The 19,605-nt window shown below is 57.9% G+C and overlaps 1 protein-coding gene across 1 annotated transcript; it reads left to right on the plus strand.

The window, feature by feature from the left end:
• Positions 1–373: 373 nt before the first annotated feature.
• Positions 374–19,024, plus strand: MYBPC3 (myosin binding protein C3). Its single transcript, XM_049647407.1, has 34 exons — positions 374–1,221; positions 2,300–2,566; positions 3,109–3,222; positions 3,312–3,404; positions 3,495–3,643; positions 4,475–4,592; positions 5,102–5,150; positions 5,396–5,425; positions 5,583–5,636; positions 6,582–6,602; positions 6,823–6,986; positions 7,502–7,634; positions 7,919–7,921; positions 8,060–8,184; positions 8,273–8,378; positions 8,474–8,640; positions 8,725–8,890; positions 9,597–9,703; positions 9,793–9,822; positions 11,997–12,136; positions 12,406–12,489; positions 13,188–13,347; positions 13,617–13,721; positions 13,811–13,999; positions 15,329–15,463; positions 15,646–15,813; positions 16,508–16,596; positions 16,731–16,926; positions 17,085–17,224; positions 17,449–17,608; positions 17,722–17,858; positions 18,146–18,332; positions 18,521–18,557; positions 18,708–19,024. Exons 1-33 carry the CDS (start codon positions 1,197–1,199, stop codon positions 18,529–18,531), a joined length of 3,822 nt encoding a protein of 1,273 aa, XP_049503364.1. The 5' UTR covers positions 374–1,196; the 3' UTR covers positions 18,532–18,557; positions 18,708–19,024.
• The last annotated feature ends 581 nt before the right edge of the window (positions 19,025–19,605 follow it).

Consider the following 19,605-nt stretch of genomic DNA (forward strand, 5'->3'; position numbering starts at 1 on the left):
CACATCCTTGCCCCGAGAGCGAAACTGTGACCTCCCTTCTCAGGGTTCCAAGCCCCAGGAGAGGGTCAATGGTGTTCCGTCCTCTTTAAGAAGGCCAAGGGGAATGCAATACAGTTTAAAAGTAGTTAGAAAGCACTCCACAGAGGCAGAAAAGAATGGATTCCGTGTCTACAGGAATGGTAAGTTTGGACCACGTGGCAATGCTTGTGTACGAATTCCTCCCATGAGGGTCAGAAGGGACAAATGGCCTTTCCTGATATTGGACCTTGTTTGGAGAAAGTCACGTGTAATTTGCTTCTTTCTGTGTAGCAACCGATACCGCTGAGGTGACAGGGTGGGGGGTGGGTGGGTGGGTAGGAAGGGGGGGCAGTCACAGACGGCCAAAGTTCATAGAGGAACAGTGGGGGTGGGGATGGGAATTCAGAATATTCTGGCAGTATTTTCCCTGTGAATCCTTGAGACTTTGGCAAGAGCCATCTCTGCTTCTGGCTTCCGCTTTGAGGTTTACCCCAATACCCTTACCTGCAGACCCCGCCCAGCCCTTCCCCTTGGGTGGCACCAGCCCCCAGTACTGCTCTCTCCCCACATGGCCCTGGACTAAGCCCACCCAGGACTCTGCAGCACGAGGCCAGCCCAGGGCCCTGTGCGCCGCAGTAGGAGAGATATTTTCATTCAGCACTTTCTGTGTGCCTGGCCCTGCTCTCGCCTTTCCATTTATAAACCCACTTAGTTCATGGAACAGTCCTACACAGTGGATGCTGCTTTCATCACCCCACTTTATAGATGAAGGAACTAAGGCACTGAGGTTAAGGAAAGGGCAGCGCCTGGTCTCAGGGCAGCCCGGCCCCAGGATCTGGATCTGTGCCAATTCACCATACAATCTCCCTGTCAGATGAACATATAGATAGGGCTTGGGGTGCCCCTGAGGCTTACCAAGGGTTAGAGGGGCAGAAGCCATCATATTGGACCCAAGGGGGAAGGGACAGGAGATAGCCGGGAACAGTGTGGCCCTGCCATCGCCCTGGAGAGCCTTGCTCTCTGGAATTTGTCTATATTTAGCAGGTGGTTGGGCAAGAGGCAGATAAGAAATCCTGGGGAGGGGGAGGGCCCCTTATATAGTGTGGGGGGACGGGTCCTGCTCAGATCCTCCTTGGGTGGCCTGTGACTGCTCAGATCCTGGTGTGATCTCTCTCAAGATGCCTGAGCCGGGGAAGAAGCCAGGTAGCCGCAGGTCTAGGGTTGGGGCTGGGTGGGGGGCCAGGAGGGCTGGGACATCTATAATTGGGGGGTTCCTGAGTGAGTTCCTGAGTTCCTGAGTTCCTGAGAGTGGGGGCTGTCTTCTGGGTCTTTTTCTGATTCTTGGTTTCTCCTTCCCATCCTTCTGATGAGAGTGAGGGTGAACCAGGGCCAGGGGGTACAGAGTGGGCCATCACTCCAGTCTCAGGACAGAAGAGGATCCCTTCCCTATCCCCATCCCATCTCCTTCTGCAGCAAGATTAGGCCTGGGCTTGCCTTTTGGGAAAAGGCTGCCACAGGCAGGGGCCCGAGTCTAGACTTGAGCCAGTCTCGCTGAATGCTCTTGGGCAAGCCCTTGCCCTCTCTGGGTCTCAGTTTCCCTATCTGTATAAGGAGGAGTTGAGTTGGCTCTCTCCAGTTGTGATAGTCCCTGCTTTAGGAGCCTGCGTTCCTTTGGCCCTCACACCTGGCGTGAAAATGCCAGTTCTTCTCTTCTGCGAGAGAATGGTCGAGAAGCCCTGATCCTGGGCCAAGGGCAGAGAAAGTCACAGGCCAGGGACTTGGTCCTGGCTTGTGCCCTTACCAAGGTCATTCAGGGCAGGGACCCAGCCCCCCAGCCCCCGGCGCCTCCCAGTCCAGCTTTATCTCAGTTGCTGATTCTCAGCCTGAGGCCCTTGGAGAACAAATTTAGCCACAATTCAAGTGGACAGAGTACCTGCCCCTTGCCAAGGGCCCCAGATGGTGGGGGAGAGAGGGAGTTGGGCTTCCCCAGGAAGGAAGGGTCAGGTATCCAAGGACATACCTAACAAAATTCTTGTGTGGAGGTTAGGACCACGGCCCTGGCTCTTCTGCCTACTGGCTGTGTGATGTTGGATAAGTCACTTGAACTCTCTGAGCCTCAGTGTCCACATGTGAGAAATGGGCATAATAATTGCATCGGTCTCATAGAGCCACTGAAGCATTAAATGAGGTGATGCCTTAAAGTGCTTTAGGAAGAAGGGATGCAGGGATGGGGTGCCTGGGCCAGCCAGTGGCTCCTGCAGCCTCCATTGGCCTATCTCAGTCTCAGCCTTCAGCAAGAAGCCAAGGTCAGTGGAGGTGGCAGCCAGCAGCCCTGCTGTGTTCGAGGCCGAGACAGAGCGGTCAGGAGTAAAGGTGCGCTGGCAGCGGGGGGGCAGTGACATCAGCGCCAGTGACAAGTATGGCCTAGCAGCCGAGGGCACGAGGCACACTCTGACAGTGCGGGACGTGGGCCCCGCCGACCAGGGACCCTACGCAGTCATCGCTGGCTCCTCCAAGGTCAAGTTTGACCTCAAGGTCATAGAAGCAGGTAAGACCCTGGTCCGCCTTCCCTAGGTTTGAGCTTCTGGGGCAGCCTGGCCATCTCTCCCTCACCCAGGGTATAGGAGGAGCCTTCCCACTTTCTTGCCTTTGCTTTGGCTGAGCCGTCTGCCAGGAATTCCCTTCCTCCCTTTTCTGCAGCAAGACCTCACTGAGTGTCCCCATGTGTCTCCCTGGCCTGTTCCAGTCATTGTGGAAGTAGGGAAAGTTCTGAGATGGATAAGGCACCACGCAGCCCTCCCTCCAGACGCCTTCTCACAGATGGGGCTCGGTGGGCTGCGTGCGCTGGCAGGGAAGCCCCTGGTTGCTGCGGGTGTGGAGGGAGCCCCTGGGGAAAGGAGGGGAGGAATGGAGCCTACAGCCACCCGGGCTGACCCACCAGGGCGTGGGCGTGCAGTCTGCGAGGGTGAGGAGGCCAGATGCACACGCTGCAGTATGTGACCAGCCTGCAAAGACTGAGGGGGACCAGGGGCAAGAGGAGGGCTCTCTGCTTAGAAGCTGCTCCACGACCCCCCACCCTTTCCCTTCCAGAGAAGGCAGAGCCTGTGCCGGGCCCTGCTCCTGCCCCTACTGAGGCTCCTGGAGGCTCCGGAGAAGCACTGGCCTCGACCACTGAGGAGGGAGGAGGCTCCCCAAGTCCCAAAGGTGAGCCGGTGCAGGGAGGGCGGTGCAGGGACGGTGAAGGCCAGCGGATGGGGTGTCCCAAGGCAGGTCACAAAGGCCTCTGCTCACAGGGTCAAGCTCAGCAGCCCCCGATGGCTCTGGTGCCTCTGATGACCCCATCGGCCTCTTTGTGATGCGGCCACAGGATGGCGAGGTGACCGCAGGTGAGTGTGGGCTGTCGCACCCCGGGGTGGGGTGGGGCAGGGCACAGCAGGGCACCCGCCCAGGCCCAGCCTGTTGCCCTTTCCCTGCAGGTGGCAGCATCACCTTCTCAGCCCGCGTGGCAGGCGCCAGCCTCCTGAAACCGCCCATAGTCAAGTGGTTCAAGGGCAAGTGGGTGGACCTGAGCAGCAAGGTGGGCCAACACCTGCAGCTGCACAACAGTTACGACCGGACCAGCAAGGTGGGGCCTGTGGGCACGGCACGGTTCAGGGGCCCCCTGGAAAGAGGGCATGGGAGCCCCTGGGAGGCACCGGGGGCACAGGGGAGCCTGGGGGTCACCCTGAGACTGAAGGCACACAGGAGGTGCAAAAACGAGACCTAGGGAAGTTGGGAAGCAGGTTGGATAGCCAGGGGCACCCGGGGAAAATGGGGAGGCCCAGGAGACCTGTGGGACATGCCGGGCTTGGAGGGCGTGACAGTCTTAAGGGGGCATAATAAAACTTGTGGGGGCAGGGGGCCCAGGAAGGCTGAGGGACCTCATGAAGCATGGGGGAAGGTGGCATCAGCCAGTGAAGATGTGAACCCTCTGGATGGATGAGGATTGGAGCTCAAGGGGCCCTTCATTATACAAAGAAACCGAAGCTTGAGAGGTTGCTGCTGCTGGTCTGATGTCACTCAGAGCCAGGCCTAGAACCTGTGCTTTGATTCCCAGCTTCCGCTCCTCCCACTCTTCCACAGTCTTGGCCCAGGCAAAGGCTCCTCTGGCAGGGCAGGGCCAACACGTTCAGTTGTGTGGGTTGTGCACTTCACAAAAGTGCCTTGTCTTAAGTGAAGGTCATTTGCCTCGTAGCCATCACAGATTTATATTTTATTACCACCTTGTGCCAGCAGATGGCAGTCATGTGTCTTGACAAGGGGCTCTTTTTCCTATTTACACAAAACCCTTACCCACAGGTTAACTAAACCCTGAGGGGTGAAAATGTTGGTGGCCATTAGCCACTCCCAGTCTCCTTTAGGAGTGAAGGGCCTTCTCTTCCGGTCCCTGGTCTCCCCTGATACCTTCCTTCTACAGGTCTACCTGTTTGAGCTGCACATCACAGATGCCCAGACTACTTTTGCAGGTGGCTACCGCTGTGAGGTTTCCACCAAGGACAAATTTGACAGCTGCAACTTCAGTCTCACTGTCCATGGTGAGGGGAGCCCTGGCGTCCTGGGCTCAGGTCCCCATGGGTCTCATCCCCCACATCTGCCTCCATTTCCCAACACTAAGGAGGATGCCTAGTCCCAACCGGACAACCGCTGCCCACATGCCCAGTGCTGCTCATGCAGGGGCACGAGAGAAACCCATGGAGGTTCCCAGGGTTGGGGTGGGGTCTGACAGCCAAGGCCAGATCTCACCTGGATGGTGAGATGGTCCAGGCTCCTGGCACAGGTGAACAGGTGAAGGGTGAGCTGGGAGCTGAGTGGGAGATCAGCCACTGCTAAGGGGCTGGGGACCATCAACTACCCAAACTCCCTGGTACCTCAGCTCTGGAAAGGCTCAGAATGTGGGGTCCTGGGGCAGATGCCCGCTCTCAAGGGTCATGGATGGGCAGGTCTGTAATACTCGGAGACTCCGGGGTGAGCGAGGCTTCTGGGGTGTACCTCGCCCCAGGCTTCTGAAGCCTCTTCCCTGTCTCCTCTCCCTCTCTGAACACAGAGGCCGTTGGCCCTGGAGATCTGGACCTCCGATCAGCTTTTCGCCGCACGTGAGTGGTCATCTCTTCTCAGGGACGGCAGGGAGGCCAGTGCTGGGATCTGAAGCCCCTCGGGGTCAGGGCTGTGAATGATGTTGGGGGGGGGGGGGGGGGGGGGGGGGGGGGGAGGGCGGGGGGGGGGGGGGGGGGGAAGGGGGGGGGGGGGGGGGGCTGTGGGGGGACAGAGCTGAAGTTGATAGTGATGGGGGACAGCAAGCTCCCCTGGGCAGCTGAAGGAACTGGTTCTAACCCCACAGGAGCCTGGCTGGAAGTGGTCGGCGGATCAGGTACCCCTCTCCCAGCCCATGCTTGTCAGACTTCGGGGGTCTGAGATGGAGCCCCCCATCCAGACAGTGTCCCTTCTTCTCCCAGTACCTCTCCCCACCCCCACCTCCCCAAGCCTCTTCCAGTTGGGGAGGTCCTTACTGGGGTCCCTCTCCGTAGTGACAGCCACGAGGACGCTGGAACTCTGGATTTCAGCTCGTTGCTGAAGAAGAGGTGAGCCCCTGGGTAGCAGCTCCTGGGCAGATGGTGAGGCCCCATTTCAAATTCCAGCAATGCGGTTTTCCGGCTGTGTGGCCCTGAGCTGGTTACTGTACCTCTCTAAACCAATTTCCCTGTGTGTCAAATGGGATAATCCTAGGGGTGCCTGGGTGGCTCAGTCAGTAAAGTGGTGACTTTGGCTCAGGTCACGATCTCACTGTTTGTGGGTTCGAGCCCTGCATCAGGCTCTGTGCTGATGGCTCAGATCCTGGAGCCTACTTCGGATTCTGTGTCTCCTCTCTCTGTCTCTCTTCCCCTTGTGCTCTGTCTCACTCTGTATCTCAAAAATAAATAAGCATTAAAAAAAAATTTGGATAATCCTGGTGTTGGGAAGAGTCAGAGGGCTCTGCAGACATGATAGCTTGTGAACTAAGATCCTCCCAGGGTCCCCCACGACCCCTGACGCTTGAGTCCATGAGAGCTTGCCTCAGTAGGCTCCGGGGACTCACAAGAAGCTGGGAGGGGGCACCAAGCTGCAGGGATTTCTCCCCCAGCCCCTCCAGCTGACTCTGTGTCCTTTCCTTCTCTCTCCTGGACCCTGCGTTATGGCTGATGCTGCCGTGGCCTAGAGAGTAAGCATCGGGGGCCGGTGTTTGGGGGCAACAGGGTGTTGGTGGGACTCTGTACCCTGGTGACAGACAGGGCTGGGAATCAGACAGACCTGAGTGTGGATCCCCACTGCCTGGGGCGTCTCTGAGTTTTGGTTCTCCAGATACTCACCTGCCAGAGCTCAGGAGGAACAAACAAGGCCCTGTGTGGGGAAGGCCCTGCTGTGTAAATGGAGGGACACGGGCGTGGGGAGAAGGGAGGGGTGAAGCCCCATGGGCTGTGGCCCCGGGGCCTTTGTGGGCAGGTGGCCCATGCCTCTAATGGTCCACTGCCTTTTTGTCCTGCCCGGAGCAGCAGTTTCCGGAACCTAAGGTGAGTGCCTGATGAAGCCTGCGCCCCCGTCACCCCCAGTTCCACCAGGACTCCCCCATACTGAACTCGAGGTCCAAAGCCAGCCCAAGCGGCACCACCAGAGGGGTCCTGGGCCCCAGGAAGCCCTACCCCAGGGGAGGGCGGGGGGCAACAGTCCTGCCCCCCCCCCCCCCCCCCCCAGCCAGAGGGGATTCCCTTGAGGCTTCTCTGCTGGACGCAGGGACCCGAGGCTGGAGGCGCCAGCCGAGGAGGACGTGTGGGAGATCCTGCGGCAGGCATCCCCCTCCGAATATGAGCGCATCGCCTTCCAGCATGGCATCACCGACCTGCGCGGCATGCTCAAGAGGCTCAAGGGCATGAAGCGAGACGAGAAGAAGAGCACAGGTTAGCCCTCTGCTGCCATGCAAGAGGAGAGGGCACACGCACACACTCACATGCGTGCACACACACACACACACACACACACGAAAAGGTAAGAGTCAGCTTAGACCAGAGACACCACAAGAAGAGGACAGAGCACAGCTGGGCCCTCCTCACTGAGTAGAAGCCTGGGGTGTGCTGTAAAGCAGAGTCAAGAAGGAGAGAAGGTCCCTTTGGCTGCTGTCTCCCTCTCCGGCCAAGCTTCTGTCTCTCTAGGAGCCGCTAACCCTATCCCTGAGCTGAGCAGGTGGAGGGGACCCCAAGGAAGGCAGAAGGACAAAGAGAGAGGAGACAGACACGTAGAACAGACAGAGATAATAAAGAGACAGGCACAGTGGAGATAGAGAAAATGGGGGACACAGGCAGAGTGTGGTGGGAGGACTCGGCCCAGTGGCACGGCCACCAGCCACGGTGATGCGTGTGAGCCTTCTGGGGCAGCAGGGGCGGCAGGGCAGTGGGGGTGCTGACGACGTGCTCAGCCTTTCAGAAGAAGCTGGAGCCCGCCTACCAGGTGAGCAAGGGCCACAAGATCCGGCTGACCGTGGAGCTGGCCGACCCCGACGCCGAGGTCAAGTGGCTGAAGAATGGACAGGAGATCCAGATGAGCGGCAGGTGCTGGGGGCAGGTGCTGAGGGCTGGGGGTGGGGGGGCAGGTGCAGCCCCGGGAGCAGTGGGGGCAGGGAGGCTCCCAGCCTGCTCTCCGTGCCTCTCACGGCCGGCCGCTGCCGTGTTCTCTGTCTCTGTGTGGCTTCTGCCCTGCGTGTCTCTCCCCATTTTCCTCTCCCTGGGTCTAATTGCCCATCTTTCTGTTTCTGCCTGTCTCTGTTCCTCGCCCTTTTGCTCCGGGTCTCGCTTCCTCCCGCCTGGATGCTCCCGTGGCCCCTTCTGCTCCACAGCAAGTAAGGCCCAGCTCCGGGAAGGAAGGCTCGGGGGTGGGGGCACCGTCCGACGGGAGGAGGGGGTTGGACCGGGCACCTGGGACACACGAGGTGAGTGACGGCTGTCCATCCATGCCCCGCCCCCGGCCCCCGGCGCAGGTATATCTTCGAGTCTGTGGGTGCCAAGCGCACGCTGACCATCAGCCAGTGCTCGCTGGCCGATGACGCGGCCTACCAGTGCGTGGTGGGCGGGGAGAAGTGCAGCACCGAGCTGTTCGTCAAAGGTGGGCCTGGACCGGGGCCCCTGGGAGGCTGGGACCCTGCGGGGAGGGTGCACAGGGCTCGGCCATCTACGTTCTCCTTGCTCGCCAGAGCCCCCCGTGCTGATCACTCGGCCCCTGGAAGACCAGCTGGTGATGGTGGGGCAGCGGGTGGAGTTCGAGTGCGAAGTGTCTGAGGAGGGGGCCCAGGTCAAGTGGTGAGTGCCAGAGGCACGGGGGCGTGGGCAGGGCTGGGGGGCCTGCGGGCATCCCCAAAGGAGGCCTCGGCACTTACTGCCCGCCCCCCGGCCAGGCTGAAGGATGGGGTGGAGCTGACCAGGGAGGAGACCTTCAAATACCGGTTCAAGAAGGACGGGCAGAGACACCACCTCATCATCAACGAGGCGACGCTGGAGGACGCGGGGCACTATGCGCTGCGCACCAGCGGGGGCCAGGCGCTGGCCGAACTCATTGTTCAGGGTGAGGCCCCGGGGGGTGGGGTGGGGGGTAGCACACACACACCCTCCCCGGCTCACTGGCTCTGCCCTGTCCTCCGCCCCCCAGAGAAAAAGCTGGAGGTGTACCAGAGCATCGCAGACCTGACCGTGGGTGCAAAGGACCAGGCGGTGTTCAAGTGTGAAGTGTCCGATGAGAACGTGCGGGGCGTGTGGCTGAAGAACGGGAAGGAGCTGGTGCCGGACAGCCGCGTAAAGGTGTCCCACATTGGGCGGTGAGTGTGCAGAGCTGGGCCCCAATGCAAACGGGGGCAGGCAGATGGGGAGAGCAGAGACTGAGAGAGAGAGAGACAGAGGGAGAAACAGACAGACACTAGAGACACATAGGGAGACAGGGAAAAACAGGGAGAGACAGAGAAAGAGAGAGATAGAGACAGTGAGACAGAGAGGGACAGGAAGAGACACACGAATAGACACAGGACACAGACTGAGATAGAGAGACAGAGAGAGAGGGAGAGACAGGAGCATACAGAAGAGAATCCTGCAGAGGCAGAGGACAGAAAGAGAGAAGTAGTGAGAGAGACAGACAGGCTGGGAGTTCCCCCGGCCCCCTCCCCGCAGGTCATGGCCAGGGCAGGGCAGCAGGCAGCCAGGCCAGCTCTGGCCAAGGGCCCTCACTCTCTCCCACTCTCTTACTCATGCCTCGAGCATCTGCACCGGCCCGTGCTGGGTCCAAGGTCACAGAGATTAGTGACAGCAGCCCCCGATCAGTCTCTAAAGGCCCAGCCAAGGGGCACTTGTACATTGCCTACCTCTGAAAACACGCGAGGGAGCTAGAAAGCCAAAAATAGAGAAAGAGAGCATTTAAAATACCAGCACCCCACTGAGCTAAGGCGGGGCAGGGGCCCTCTGGAGCCCTGACTACCACGAGACTGGGGTGTGTGGTCCAGTGGGCTCCCCTGAGCCACTACATCCCTGCAGAGTCCACAAACTGACGATTGACGACGTCACACCTGCCGACGAGGCGGACTACAGCTTTGTGCCTGAGGGCTTCGCCTGCAACCTGTCAGCGAAGCTCCATTTCATGGGTGAGCGGGCGCCTGGGCCAGGTGGGGGCCCCGTCACCGGGCTCTGCCTGTGCCCAGCCCCGTGCCACACACTCTCCCTTCTCTTGCAGAGGTCAAGATTGACTTCGTGCCCAGGCAAGGTGAGTCACGGGACCTCCTCCCCATGCCCACTCCACCCATGTCCCTCTCCACTCACAGAGGGAAGAGCAAGGAAGCTGGAGTGGGGACCCCAAGACCCAAGCCCCAGCTCTGTCAGTCAGAACCATGGGCCAATTATAATCTCTATGCACCTCAGTTTCCTATTCTCTGAAGTGGGAATCCTGACGTGCCTCCTCCACGGGGTGTAGGAAAGATGAGACAAGAAGATGTGAGATTTCATTATTAATTTTCTGCTTTTAGAAGTACCCCTCCTTCTTTTATTTTTATTTATTTATTTATTTATTTATTTATTATTGTTTTTTTTAATGTTTATTTATTTTTGAGACAGAGAGAGACAGAGCATGAATGGGGGAGGGGCAGAGAGAGAGACACACACACAGAATCGGAAGCAGGCTCCAGGCTCTGAGCCATCAGCCCAGAGCCTGATGCGGGGCTTGAACTCACGAACCGTGAGATCGTGACCTGAGCTGAAGTCGGACGCTCAACCGACTGAGCCACCCAGGCGCCCCACCCCTCCTTCTTTTAGATTAAACATCAAGCATCTATCCTAACTTCAGGAGGGTAGTCCGGGCTGAAGCATGCTCTAGGTCAGGGCTTTCCAAACTAAGTTCATTCATTGAATAGGGATACTCCATTTAAAAAGGGTTCCATGCTCTTGCACTGTTGGTGGGAATGCAAATTGGTGCAGCCGCTCTGGAAAGCAGTGTGGAGGTTCCTCAGAAAATTAAAAATAGACCTACCCTATGACCCAGCAGTAGCACTGCTAGGAATTTACCCAAGGGATACAGGAGTACTGATGCATAGGGGCACTTGTACCCCAATGTTTATAGCAGCACTCTCAACAATAGCCAAATTATGGAAAGAGCCTAAATGTCCATCAACTGATGAATGGATAAAGAAATTGTGGTTTATATACACAATGGAATACTACGTGGCAATGAGAAAGAATGAAATATGGCCTTTTGTAGCAACGTGGATGGAACTGGAGAGTGTGATGCTAAGTGAAATAAGCCATACAGAGAAAGACAGATACCATATGGTTTCACTCTTATGTGGATCCTGAGAAACTTAACAGAAACCCATGGGGGAGGGGAAGGAAAAAAAAAAAAGAGGTTAGAGTGGGAGAGAGCCAAAGCATAGGAGACTGTTAAAAACTGAGAACAAACTGTGGGTTGATGGGGGGGTGGGAGGGAGGGGAGGGTGGGTGATGGGTATTGAGGAGGGCACCTTTTGGGATGAGCACCAGGTGTTGTATGGAAACCAATTTGACAATAAATTCCATATATTGAAAAAAAAAACACTATTTCCAGCAAAAAATAAAAAAAATAAAAAGGGTTCCATGGTTGGAGGGGCACCTGGGTGGCTCAGTCGGTTAAGCGTCCGACTTCGGCTCAGGTCATGATCTTGCGGTTTGTGAGTTCAAGCCCCGCGTCAGGTCCGTGCTGACAGCTCAGAGCCTGGGCCTGCTTTGGATTCTGTCTCCCACTTTCTCTGTTCCTTCCCTGCTTGCACACGCGCGCGCTCTCTCTCTCTCAAAATAAATAAATAAAATAAGCATTAAAAAAAGGTATATGTAAGTGATGAGCCACTGGATTCTACTCCTGAAGCCAAGGCCACACTGTATGTTAACTAACCTGAGAATTTAGGGGGAAACAAAAAGGGTTCCATGGTGAAGTCAGTTTGAGAATCACTGAACACTCGGGCCACCTCCTGCTGACTCAGAAGCATCTCAAAGGCTCTGGAAAATCCTGTGGTGAAGAAATTGTGCTTAACTCTGTTTCATCCAGGGCCTCCTCATCGATTTGGCCGTGGAAACTTCTTTTTCTTTTTTCTGGCAAGACACTGGTGTTCCTCCTAAACGCAGTCTGAGAAATGCTACAGTAGGCGACCCGGTGTTACAAACTTCCCTGGAACTTCCAGGGGGGATGGAAAGGTCCTAGATCTTGACCTGGTGGTGGTTGCACAGGTGTATACAATTGTGACACCTCATTGAGCCGTATGCTCAAATCTTGGCATCTTCTTGAATGGAAATTATATGTCAGTTGAATTGATTAAAAAACAACCACCAGGGGCATGGACTCCTTCCAGTTTCCGCCTCTTTCATGACGCTAGGGCCCCTGCCCCTTTTTCTGACCTATGCCATCTCCCCCCCCAGAACCTCCCAAGATCCACCTGGACTGTCCGGGCCGCAAGCCGGATACCATTGTGGTTGTGGCTGGGAACAAGCTACGCCTGGATGTCCCTATCTCTGGGGACCCCGCTCCCACTGTGATTTGGCAGAAGACCCTCACACAGGTACTGTGGATCCCTCCTCCACTTCCCCATCTGTAAAATGGTTGCGTGGGACCAACGGGTGTTGGCATCGGCTCCCCATCCCACAAGTGCACACCCTACAACTGGCTACCCACTGGGAGTGCAGAGGCTCAGCTGGCTGGGAGGCGGGCAAGGTGGGCAGCAGAATGTGGGTGGGCAAAGGGGGGCCAGAGGGGCCGCTGGGCAGGGATGATACCCTCCAGGCTGAGTCAGCCCCTCTTCCCCCTGCTTCCCTCCTGCTCTGTTCCCAGAAGAACAAGGTCCCAGCAGGGCCATCCCTGGATGCCCCAGGGGAGGATGCAGGTGACAGTGACGAGTGGGTGTTTGACAAGAAGGTGAGTGAGGCTGATGGTGGGATCCAGCTCGTTTGCCTCCCGTGATTTTCTGCCTACACGGTTTCCACCCTTTGGTGAGGTCTCCGTGAAGCCACCATGTCTGGCCAGCTGTGTTCCTGCCCCAGGGATGGTCTACGTGGGATCCTCATGCCTCAGTCAGGCACAAGTTCCCTGAACATTGCTGGGAAGCCCTCATGACCGGGCTGTTCCCAAAGCTCCCGTCTCCCGGGGCCGACCTTGACTTTGTACTTCTTCCCGACTGGAGAGGGGGTTTCCCTGGCACTTTTCTGTCAGAGCAGCTGCCTGGGCACCACTCGGGTCAGCTCTTCCTCCTCCAGGCACAGTTGACCCCTCCACCCACCTGAGGTCTTTCGGGATCCTCAGCTCTGTAAGGTCATGTGATTTCCATTTGGCAGATGAGAAAACTGAGGCACAGAGAAAATTGGTGATTGCCTAAAGCTCCGTGATAAAGCCAGACCTAGAGCCCAAGCCCCTGGCCCCAGTGCTTTGCCCACGGCGAGCACTAAACAAAGCTGTCTGGACTCGGTGCTCACAAGAATGCAGTTTCCGCTCAAGCTACATCTGCTCCCGGGACCCCGTGCGGAGTTCTGTTCCTATCTCTGGCCATTGCACGGGCTGTCAAAGCCTGTGGTTCTGACTTGGCCCTTCTCCCCCACTTCCCCTCCCCCCCAACCCAGCTGCTGTGTGACACCGAGGGCCGGGTGCGGGTGGAGACCACCAAGGACCGCAGCATCTTCACTGTCGAGGGGGCAGAGAAGGAAGACGAGGGTGTCTACGTTGTCACGGTGAAGAACCCCGTGGGCGAGGACCAGGTCAACCTCACAGTCAAGGTCATCGGTGAGGCTGGCTGGCCTGGGGCCACCAGAGAGGCCCGTCCGTTTACTTGCTTAGCCATGTGACAAACATCACGGGCATGCTCTCAGCTCCATGGAGAGGATTGGGATGAGGACATGGGGTGAATGTGGGCAGTGGGGAGCCATGAAAAGCATTGGTCACAGGCTGGTGACACGATCAGAACTGCATTCTGGAAGCATCTGTGGGGTGGTGGGGGCAGGCAGCCTTGGCCCTGGGCCCTGGGCGGGGCTGATGTGGGTCCATCCCTCCAGATGTGCCAGATCCTCCCGCGGCCCCCAAGATCAGCAATGTGGGTGAGGACTCCTGCACCGTGCAGTGGGAGCCGCCTGCCTACGACGGGGGGCAGCCTGTCCTGGGTGAGTGCAGGGCACGGGGATAGAGCTCAGGGCCGGGGTTGTGGGGCAGGCTAGGCCCCAGACCAGAGCTCCCGTCTCCCCTTCATCAGGCTACATCCTGGAGCGCAAGAAGAAGAAGAGCTTCCGGTGGATGCGGCTGAACTTTGACCTGCTGCAGGAGCTGAGCCACGAGGCACGGCGCATGATTGAGGGCGTGGTGTATGAGATGCGAGTCTACGCGGTCAATGCCATCGGCATGTCCAGGCCCAGCCCTGCCTCCCAGCCCTTCATGCCTATTGGTGAGCCTGCCTGGCCTGGCACTGCCCCACGCCCTCCCTGGTCAGAAGCAGCTGCTCTGTGGGCGGCCACCGCACTAGGCATTTACATCCGGGTCCCTTTTAAAAGGCTCCCTCGGGGATAATCCTTTTCATTTCACAGAGGAAGGAAGTGAGGCTCTGAGAAGTTAGAAGACTTGCTCAAGGTCACCTAGCTGGTAGGGGTGGAGCTGAGCCTCTCACCACTCTGTTGGTGCCTCTCAGGCCTCACTCTCCACATCTGTAAAATGGGGATAATGACAGTATCTACTTCATGGAACTGAGGTTAGGGTGAAATGAGATAACGCAGGCAGAACATCTGGCATACAGCAGGTGCTCAATAAATGTTAACTGTCCCCTCTTCCCCACTCCCTTCAAGCAGGGTTTGTCATATATGGGATAGGGTGAGGGCACTGGGCGCCTTGGGGTCTAAGAGGCGTGGGTCTGTCTCCACCACCCCCAGGAGGGCCATCTGGGGTCACTGCCCTGAAGTCGCCATTTCCTCATCTGAGTCATGGGGGTCGAGAGGGTGGAAGGGATGCTGACAGGTGTGTCAGGCTCTCAAGGACAGCTGTCCCTACCAGGATGTGGGAGCGGGGGTGGGGGGGTGGCTGTCTGTGGCATGGGCAGAAGCCACCCCCTGCCCAAGGACCCAGCACGGCTTGGGGAGATGGAGGCAAGGGGTGGGGGTGGGGGGGACTGTAGGGAGAAGGGTCCAGGCCTCTCTCTTTAGAGACTGGCTTCCAGTCAGTCAACTATTAGCTGTTAGTCAACTCGCCCGATCATACAGTGCCAGGAAATCTCGTTTCCAGCTAGTTTTTCTTTAACTTACATTTATAGCATTTCCTGTGTTGTCTGACAGAAGGGGCTCCTTCTAAGCATGTTTGTGCTCTTTTGGGTATCTATTCCTATTTAGCGCTCTATTTTTTTTTTTTTTTTTTTTTTTTGAGAAGGAGAGAAGAGGCAGGGAAAGAGAATCGTAAGCAGGCTCCATGCCCAGCGTGGGGCCTGAAGTGGGGCTCAGTCTCACGTGAGACCATGACCTGAGCGGAAATGAAGTCTACCGCCTAACGACTGAGCCACCCAGGCGGCCCTAGGCTCTCTTTTGTAATTGCTGTGTTTGTTTGTAAGCCTATCTAGAGACAGGTCTTTTAGTGGGAGCTGAAATAATTCTGACACCCCTCGAATAAGCCAGACTAAGGGCAAGCGTCCCTGCGTGACCGGTGGCCCGTTGAGGGTCTGGGTCAGAGCCCTGCCCTTTCCCCCAGTGGTGTAGGCTCACTCAGACCCCTCTCTGACTCCGCCTCTGCCTAGGCCCCCCCAGTGAGCCCACCCACCTGGCCGTGGAGGATGTCTCAGACACCACCGTCTCCCTCAAGTGGCGGCCCCCGGAGCGGGTGGGAGCCGGAGGCTTGGATGGCTACAGCGTGGAGTATTGCCGGGAGGGCTGTGAGTGCCCCTGCCCAGCCCCGGGCCCTCACCCAGCACCCTCCTCTGAATTGCCCCCCTCGGACCGGCACCTGTCACCCTGTTCTACCCCTCTTTACGGCAGAAGCCCCAGACAGCCACCGGAGGGCGGGCAGTGGGGCGGGCCCTTGATGTTGATGCTGCCCACGGGCTTCCCCGGCCAGGCTCGGAGTGGGTAGCTGCCCTGGAGGGGCTGACAGAACACACCTCGTTGCTGGTGAAGGACCTGCCCACGGGGGCCCGGCTCCTCTTCCGTGTGCGGGCGCACAATATGGCGGGGCCCGGGGCCCCCATCGCCACCAAGGAGCCCGTGACGGTGCAGGAGATACTGCGTGAGTGGCCCTTGCGCAGTCACAGGACAGACCTGCCGCTGACATCCTGGCCGTTGGGGTCGGTGGAAGTGGGGACATCCCGGGAGACCCTACTGGAGAGAGGGACAGGAGAGTCTGAGCCTTTATTCACGCCCCAGGCCCAGGGAAAACATTCGGAGAGGGTTCCCTGGGCTTTTTTGCATCAACCCCTAGTTCTGGGACAGGGAAAATGTAGGCCTTTGAGCTTTGTTCTCTGAGCCTCTCAGTTCAACAGGTAGGTATTGTCCTCGTGTTCATAATTTAGCATCATTGGGCCATCTGGGATCCACTCCCCATTCCTCTATTCCCAGCAAAGGATCAATCATGTAAAGATTGGTTCTCAAAGCGGAAAGAGGCAGCAGACTGGGGCAGAAACAGCCTGCAGGACAGGGATAGAGTCCAAAAGTCTACATTTGCATCCTGGCCTGTGACTTCCTAACTGCGTGACCTCGAACAAGTTGCTCACCCTCTCTGATCCCTCTCTCTTACAGCGGTGTGGTGAGGTGGAGATAGAGGCAGGGGTTCCGTAGACCATCTGGGGCTGGGATAGGGGGAGCTGAGGGCGGGGCATTTTCCTCAGCCATAGCCTTCTGGGCCCTGCCTCGGGAGGGGAGGAGCTGTAGCGCTCCCCAGGGCTGAGCCCTCCCTTGCTGAGCTGCCCACTTGGCACCCGCAGAGCGGCCACGGCTCCAGGTGCCCCGGCACCTGCGCCAGACCATCCAGAGGAAGGTCGGGGAGCCCGTGAACCTCCTCATTCCTTTCCAGGTAGGGCTGGTCCCCCTCTCTGTGCCCTGGTGTGTCATCCTTGCCTAGCGGGTAGAGGAGTTTCAGGGGCTGACCAGACCCTGAGATGCCACCCAGTCGTGCCAGGCTTGGGGGTGAGCTGTCCCTCCCTGCAGGGCAAGCCCCGGCCTCAGGTGACCTGGACCAAAGAGGGGCAGCCACTGGCAGGCGAGGAGGTGAGCATCCGCAACAGCCCCACGGACACCATCCTGTTCATCCGGGCTGCTCGCCGCACCCACTCTGGCACCTACGAGGTGATGCTGCGGATCGAGAACATGGAGGACAAGGCCATGCTGGTCCTGCGGGTCGTTGGTGCGTGGCACTGGGGCCCCCTCTCTGAGATGCCCAGAGACCCTGCAGAAGGTGGCAGGCCAGGTCCAGGCTGGCGGGGGTGAGGGGGCCTCCCAGGGCCCTCTGTTTGTACTCCAGCAGTCTCAGGAGGTCTGTTCCGGCTGGTCTCTCTCCTGCAGACAAGCCAAGCCCTCCCCAGGATATTCGGGTCACTGAGGCATGGGGTTTCAATGTGGTTCTGGAGTGGAAGCCACCCCAAGATGATGGTAACACAGAGATCTTGGGTTACACAGTACAGAAAGCTGACAAGAAGACCATGGTGAGCCTGGGTTCTGGGCCCCCCATATGTACCCTCCCCAGGGCCAGGCACACCCGGGCCCCAGCTTTCTCCCCTGACCTTAGAATGGGTCTGCTTTTCATCCTTCCTCTCTGATCTGGTTCCCTCCACAGTTGGGGTACAGACACCAGGGGTACCCAAAAGAGGCCCCTGGCAGGGAGTAGGGCCTGACCCCCAGAGACCCTCCCTTTCCTCCACACCCCCAGGAGTGGTTCACTGTCTTGGAACATTACCGTCGCACTCACTGTGTCGTCTCGGAGCTCATCGTTGGCAACGGCTACTACTTCCGGGTCTTCAGCCATAACGCGGTGGGGCCCAGTGACAACGCGGCCACCACCAAGGAGCCTGTCTTTATCCCCAGACCAGGTGCTGTACCTTTACTCCCACCCCCAGGAGGAGCTGGGGCAGGGAGGCGGTAGGAACAGGGAGGGGGCCTAGCGTGGTGTGGCACTCTTGGTGCAAAGTCTTATCACCCACAGGCATCACATATGAGCCACCCAACTACAAGGCCCTGGACTTCTCCGAGGCCCCGAGCTTCACTCGCCCTCTGGTGAACCGCTCAGTCATTGCTGGCTACAATGCTACCCTCTGCTGTGCTGTCCGGGGTAGCCCCAAGGTAGACAGTTTGGGATCCTGATCCAGGCAGACTCAGGAGGCAGGGTTTGGAGGCTCCAACCTCCATCGGTCCTCTCCCCAGCCTTTCCCTGCTTTCTACTGCCCAGGGGCGCAGGGTCGGGCTCCTCTCCCTGAGCAGGGCCTCGGCACTCTCCATTGGCTCCCTGTTCATTCCCTGCTTAGGCATAGTTTGGATTCCAGCGGGAGCCCCTAGAATACAAACAGGTTCCTGCCAGGTCTCCTGTCAACCTGAGATGGTCTCCCTCCCTCCCATTACCTGATTTATAGCCCAAGGTTTCCTGGTTCAAGAATGGCCTGGACCTGGGAGAAGATGCCCGCTTCCGCATGTTCAGCAAGCAGGGAGTGTTGACCTTGGAGATCAGAAAGACCTGCCCCTTTGATGGGGGCGTCTATGTCTGTAGGGCCACCAACTTACAAGGCGAGGCACAGTGTGAGTGCCGCCTAGAAGTACGAGGTGAGGAGCCCATAGGGCCAGGGCCCAGGGTGGTGGAGGCAGGGAACCAGCTGGGACTGTGCTGGCCTGGGCCATGCGGTGGCTCTGAGAGCAATGACCCTGTCTTGTCCAACACGTGTACTGGTTTCTGGGCTTTGCTCTCAGAGCTGAGAAACACACATGTGACGTGGCCTCCTCCTCCCCTACAGTGCCTCAGTGATCCGGCTGGCTCCCGGAGAGGGCCAGGTATGTACTCCAAGTCACCCCGACACCACCACCCAGGTCAGAGGCTGAGCCCTGGCCCTTGGTTCAGGGGCAGCCATCAGGAAGTGGGGGTGCAGGTGCCTCCATGCACGATTTCGGTGCAGCTCGTCCACAAGGGAACCTGTGTTACAGGTGCCACAGGATGCCAGCCCATGTACTGGGAGCCTGGAAGGAAGCCGGACAAGCCGCCTTCTGCTGCTGGATATGTGTGTGCAAGTGTGTATCTTAGGGTTGGGCTAGTGGAAGCATCAGTAGGGCAGTGCAATTAAGGTGAGCGGGCCTGGGGGGGCTCGGCGCACGGACTGAACTGAGCTCCCACTGGAAGCTCTCAGGTCTTTGGGACAAATGGGTGGTAGGCTCAGCAAATGGTGGTTGGGGACAGGCCTTTCTGGCCTGCCATGTCTTCTCAATGTATAAGGGCAATAAAAGATCAGTGCGGTCACAGGGAACTGACTCTTCTTGTCCAACACATTTTTCACAAAAAGCACAGGGAAATATACTTGACCTTCAGAGCAAAATTCCAGGTATTCTGTCTCATGAATGAGTTGAATGAAGCTGAGAGTGGAATCCTACATTCATAAAACACTAGAAGAAACCTCAGCCTTCCCCCACTTGTGTATGTCCTTCTGATGAGGAAACCGAGGCGCTGTGATGGAAGGAAACCCGGGGCTCTCCCGCCTGGTCCCCTGTGCTCTGTACTGCCTTTGTCCTGGGGACCTGTGGTTGCAGCAGCCTGGATGTGGGGCAGTGCTGAACTTCCATGTGGTTCTGTGCCCATAGGGTCTGGGAAGGAGCCGCACCAGGCTGCTTCGGGGTCCCAGTATGCAACAAGTCCACGGCCCTTCCACATCTGCTTCCCAGTGGGAGAGGGTGGTCCTGTCCGGTGCAAGATATTGGGAACCAGGGGCCTCCTCTGCTCTTCCTTTCCCCGTAGGGAGCCTAAATCCAATTATCAGTCTACTTTTGGGAGGAAGAAGCCAGCCAGCCGGTCTCAGAGTGCCCTGATAGTGTGGACGGTCTTTCTTGTCCA

Source organism: Panthera uncia, chromosome D1 (assembly GCF_023721935.1).
Source record: "Panthera uncia isolate 11264 chromosome D1, Puncia_PCG_1.0, whole genome shotgun sequence".
NCBI classification, from domain to species: domain Eukaryota; kingdom Metazoa; phylum Chordata; class Mammalia; order Carnivora; family Felidae; genus Panthera; species Panthera uncia.

Bases quoted from the DNA above. Each gene is read 5' to 3' on its own strand.
- MYBPC3 (XM_049647407.1), top strand. From the start codon at position 1,197: ATGCCTGAGCCGGGGAAGAAGCCAG. The intron at 6,603-6,822 runs GTGAGTGCCTGA...TGCTGGACGCAG, and splicing joins AGCAGTTTCCGGAACCTAAG to GGACCCGAGGCTGGAGGCGC. The intron at 16,927-17,084 runs GTGCGTGGCACT...TCTCTCCTGCAG, and splicing joins GCTGGTCCTGCGGGTCGTTG to ACAAGCCAAGCCCTCCCCAG.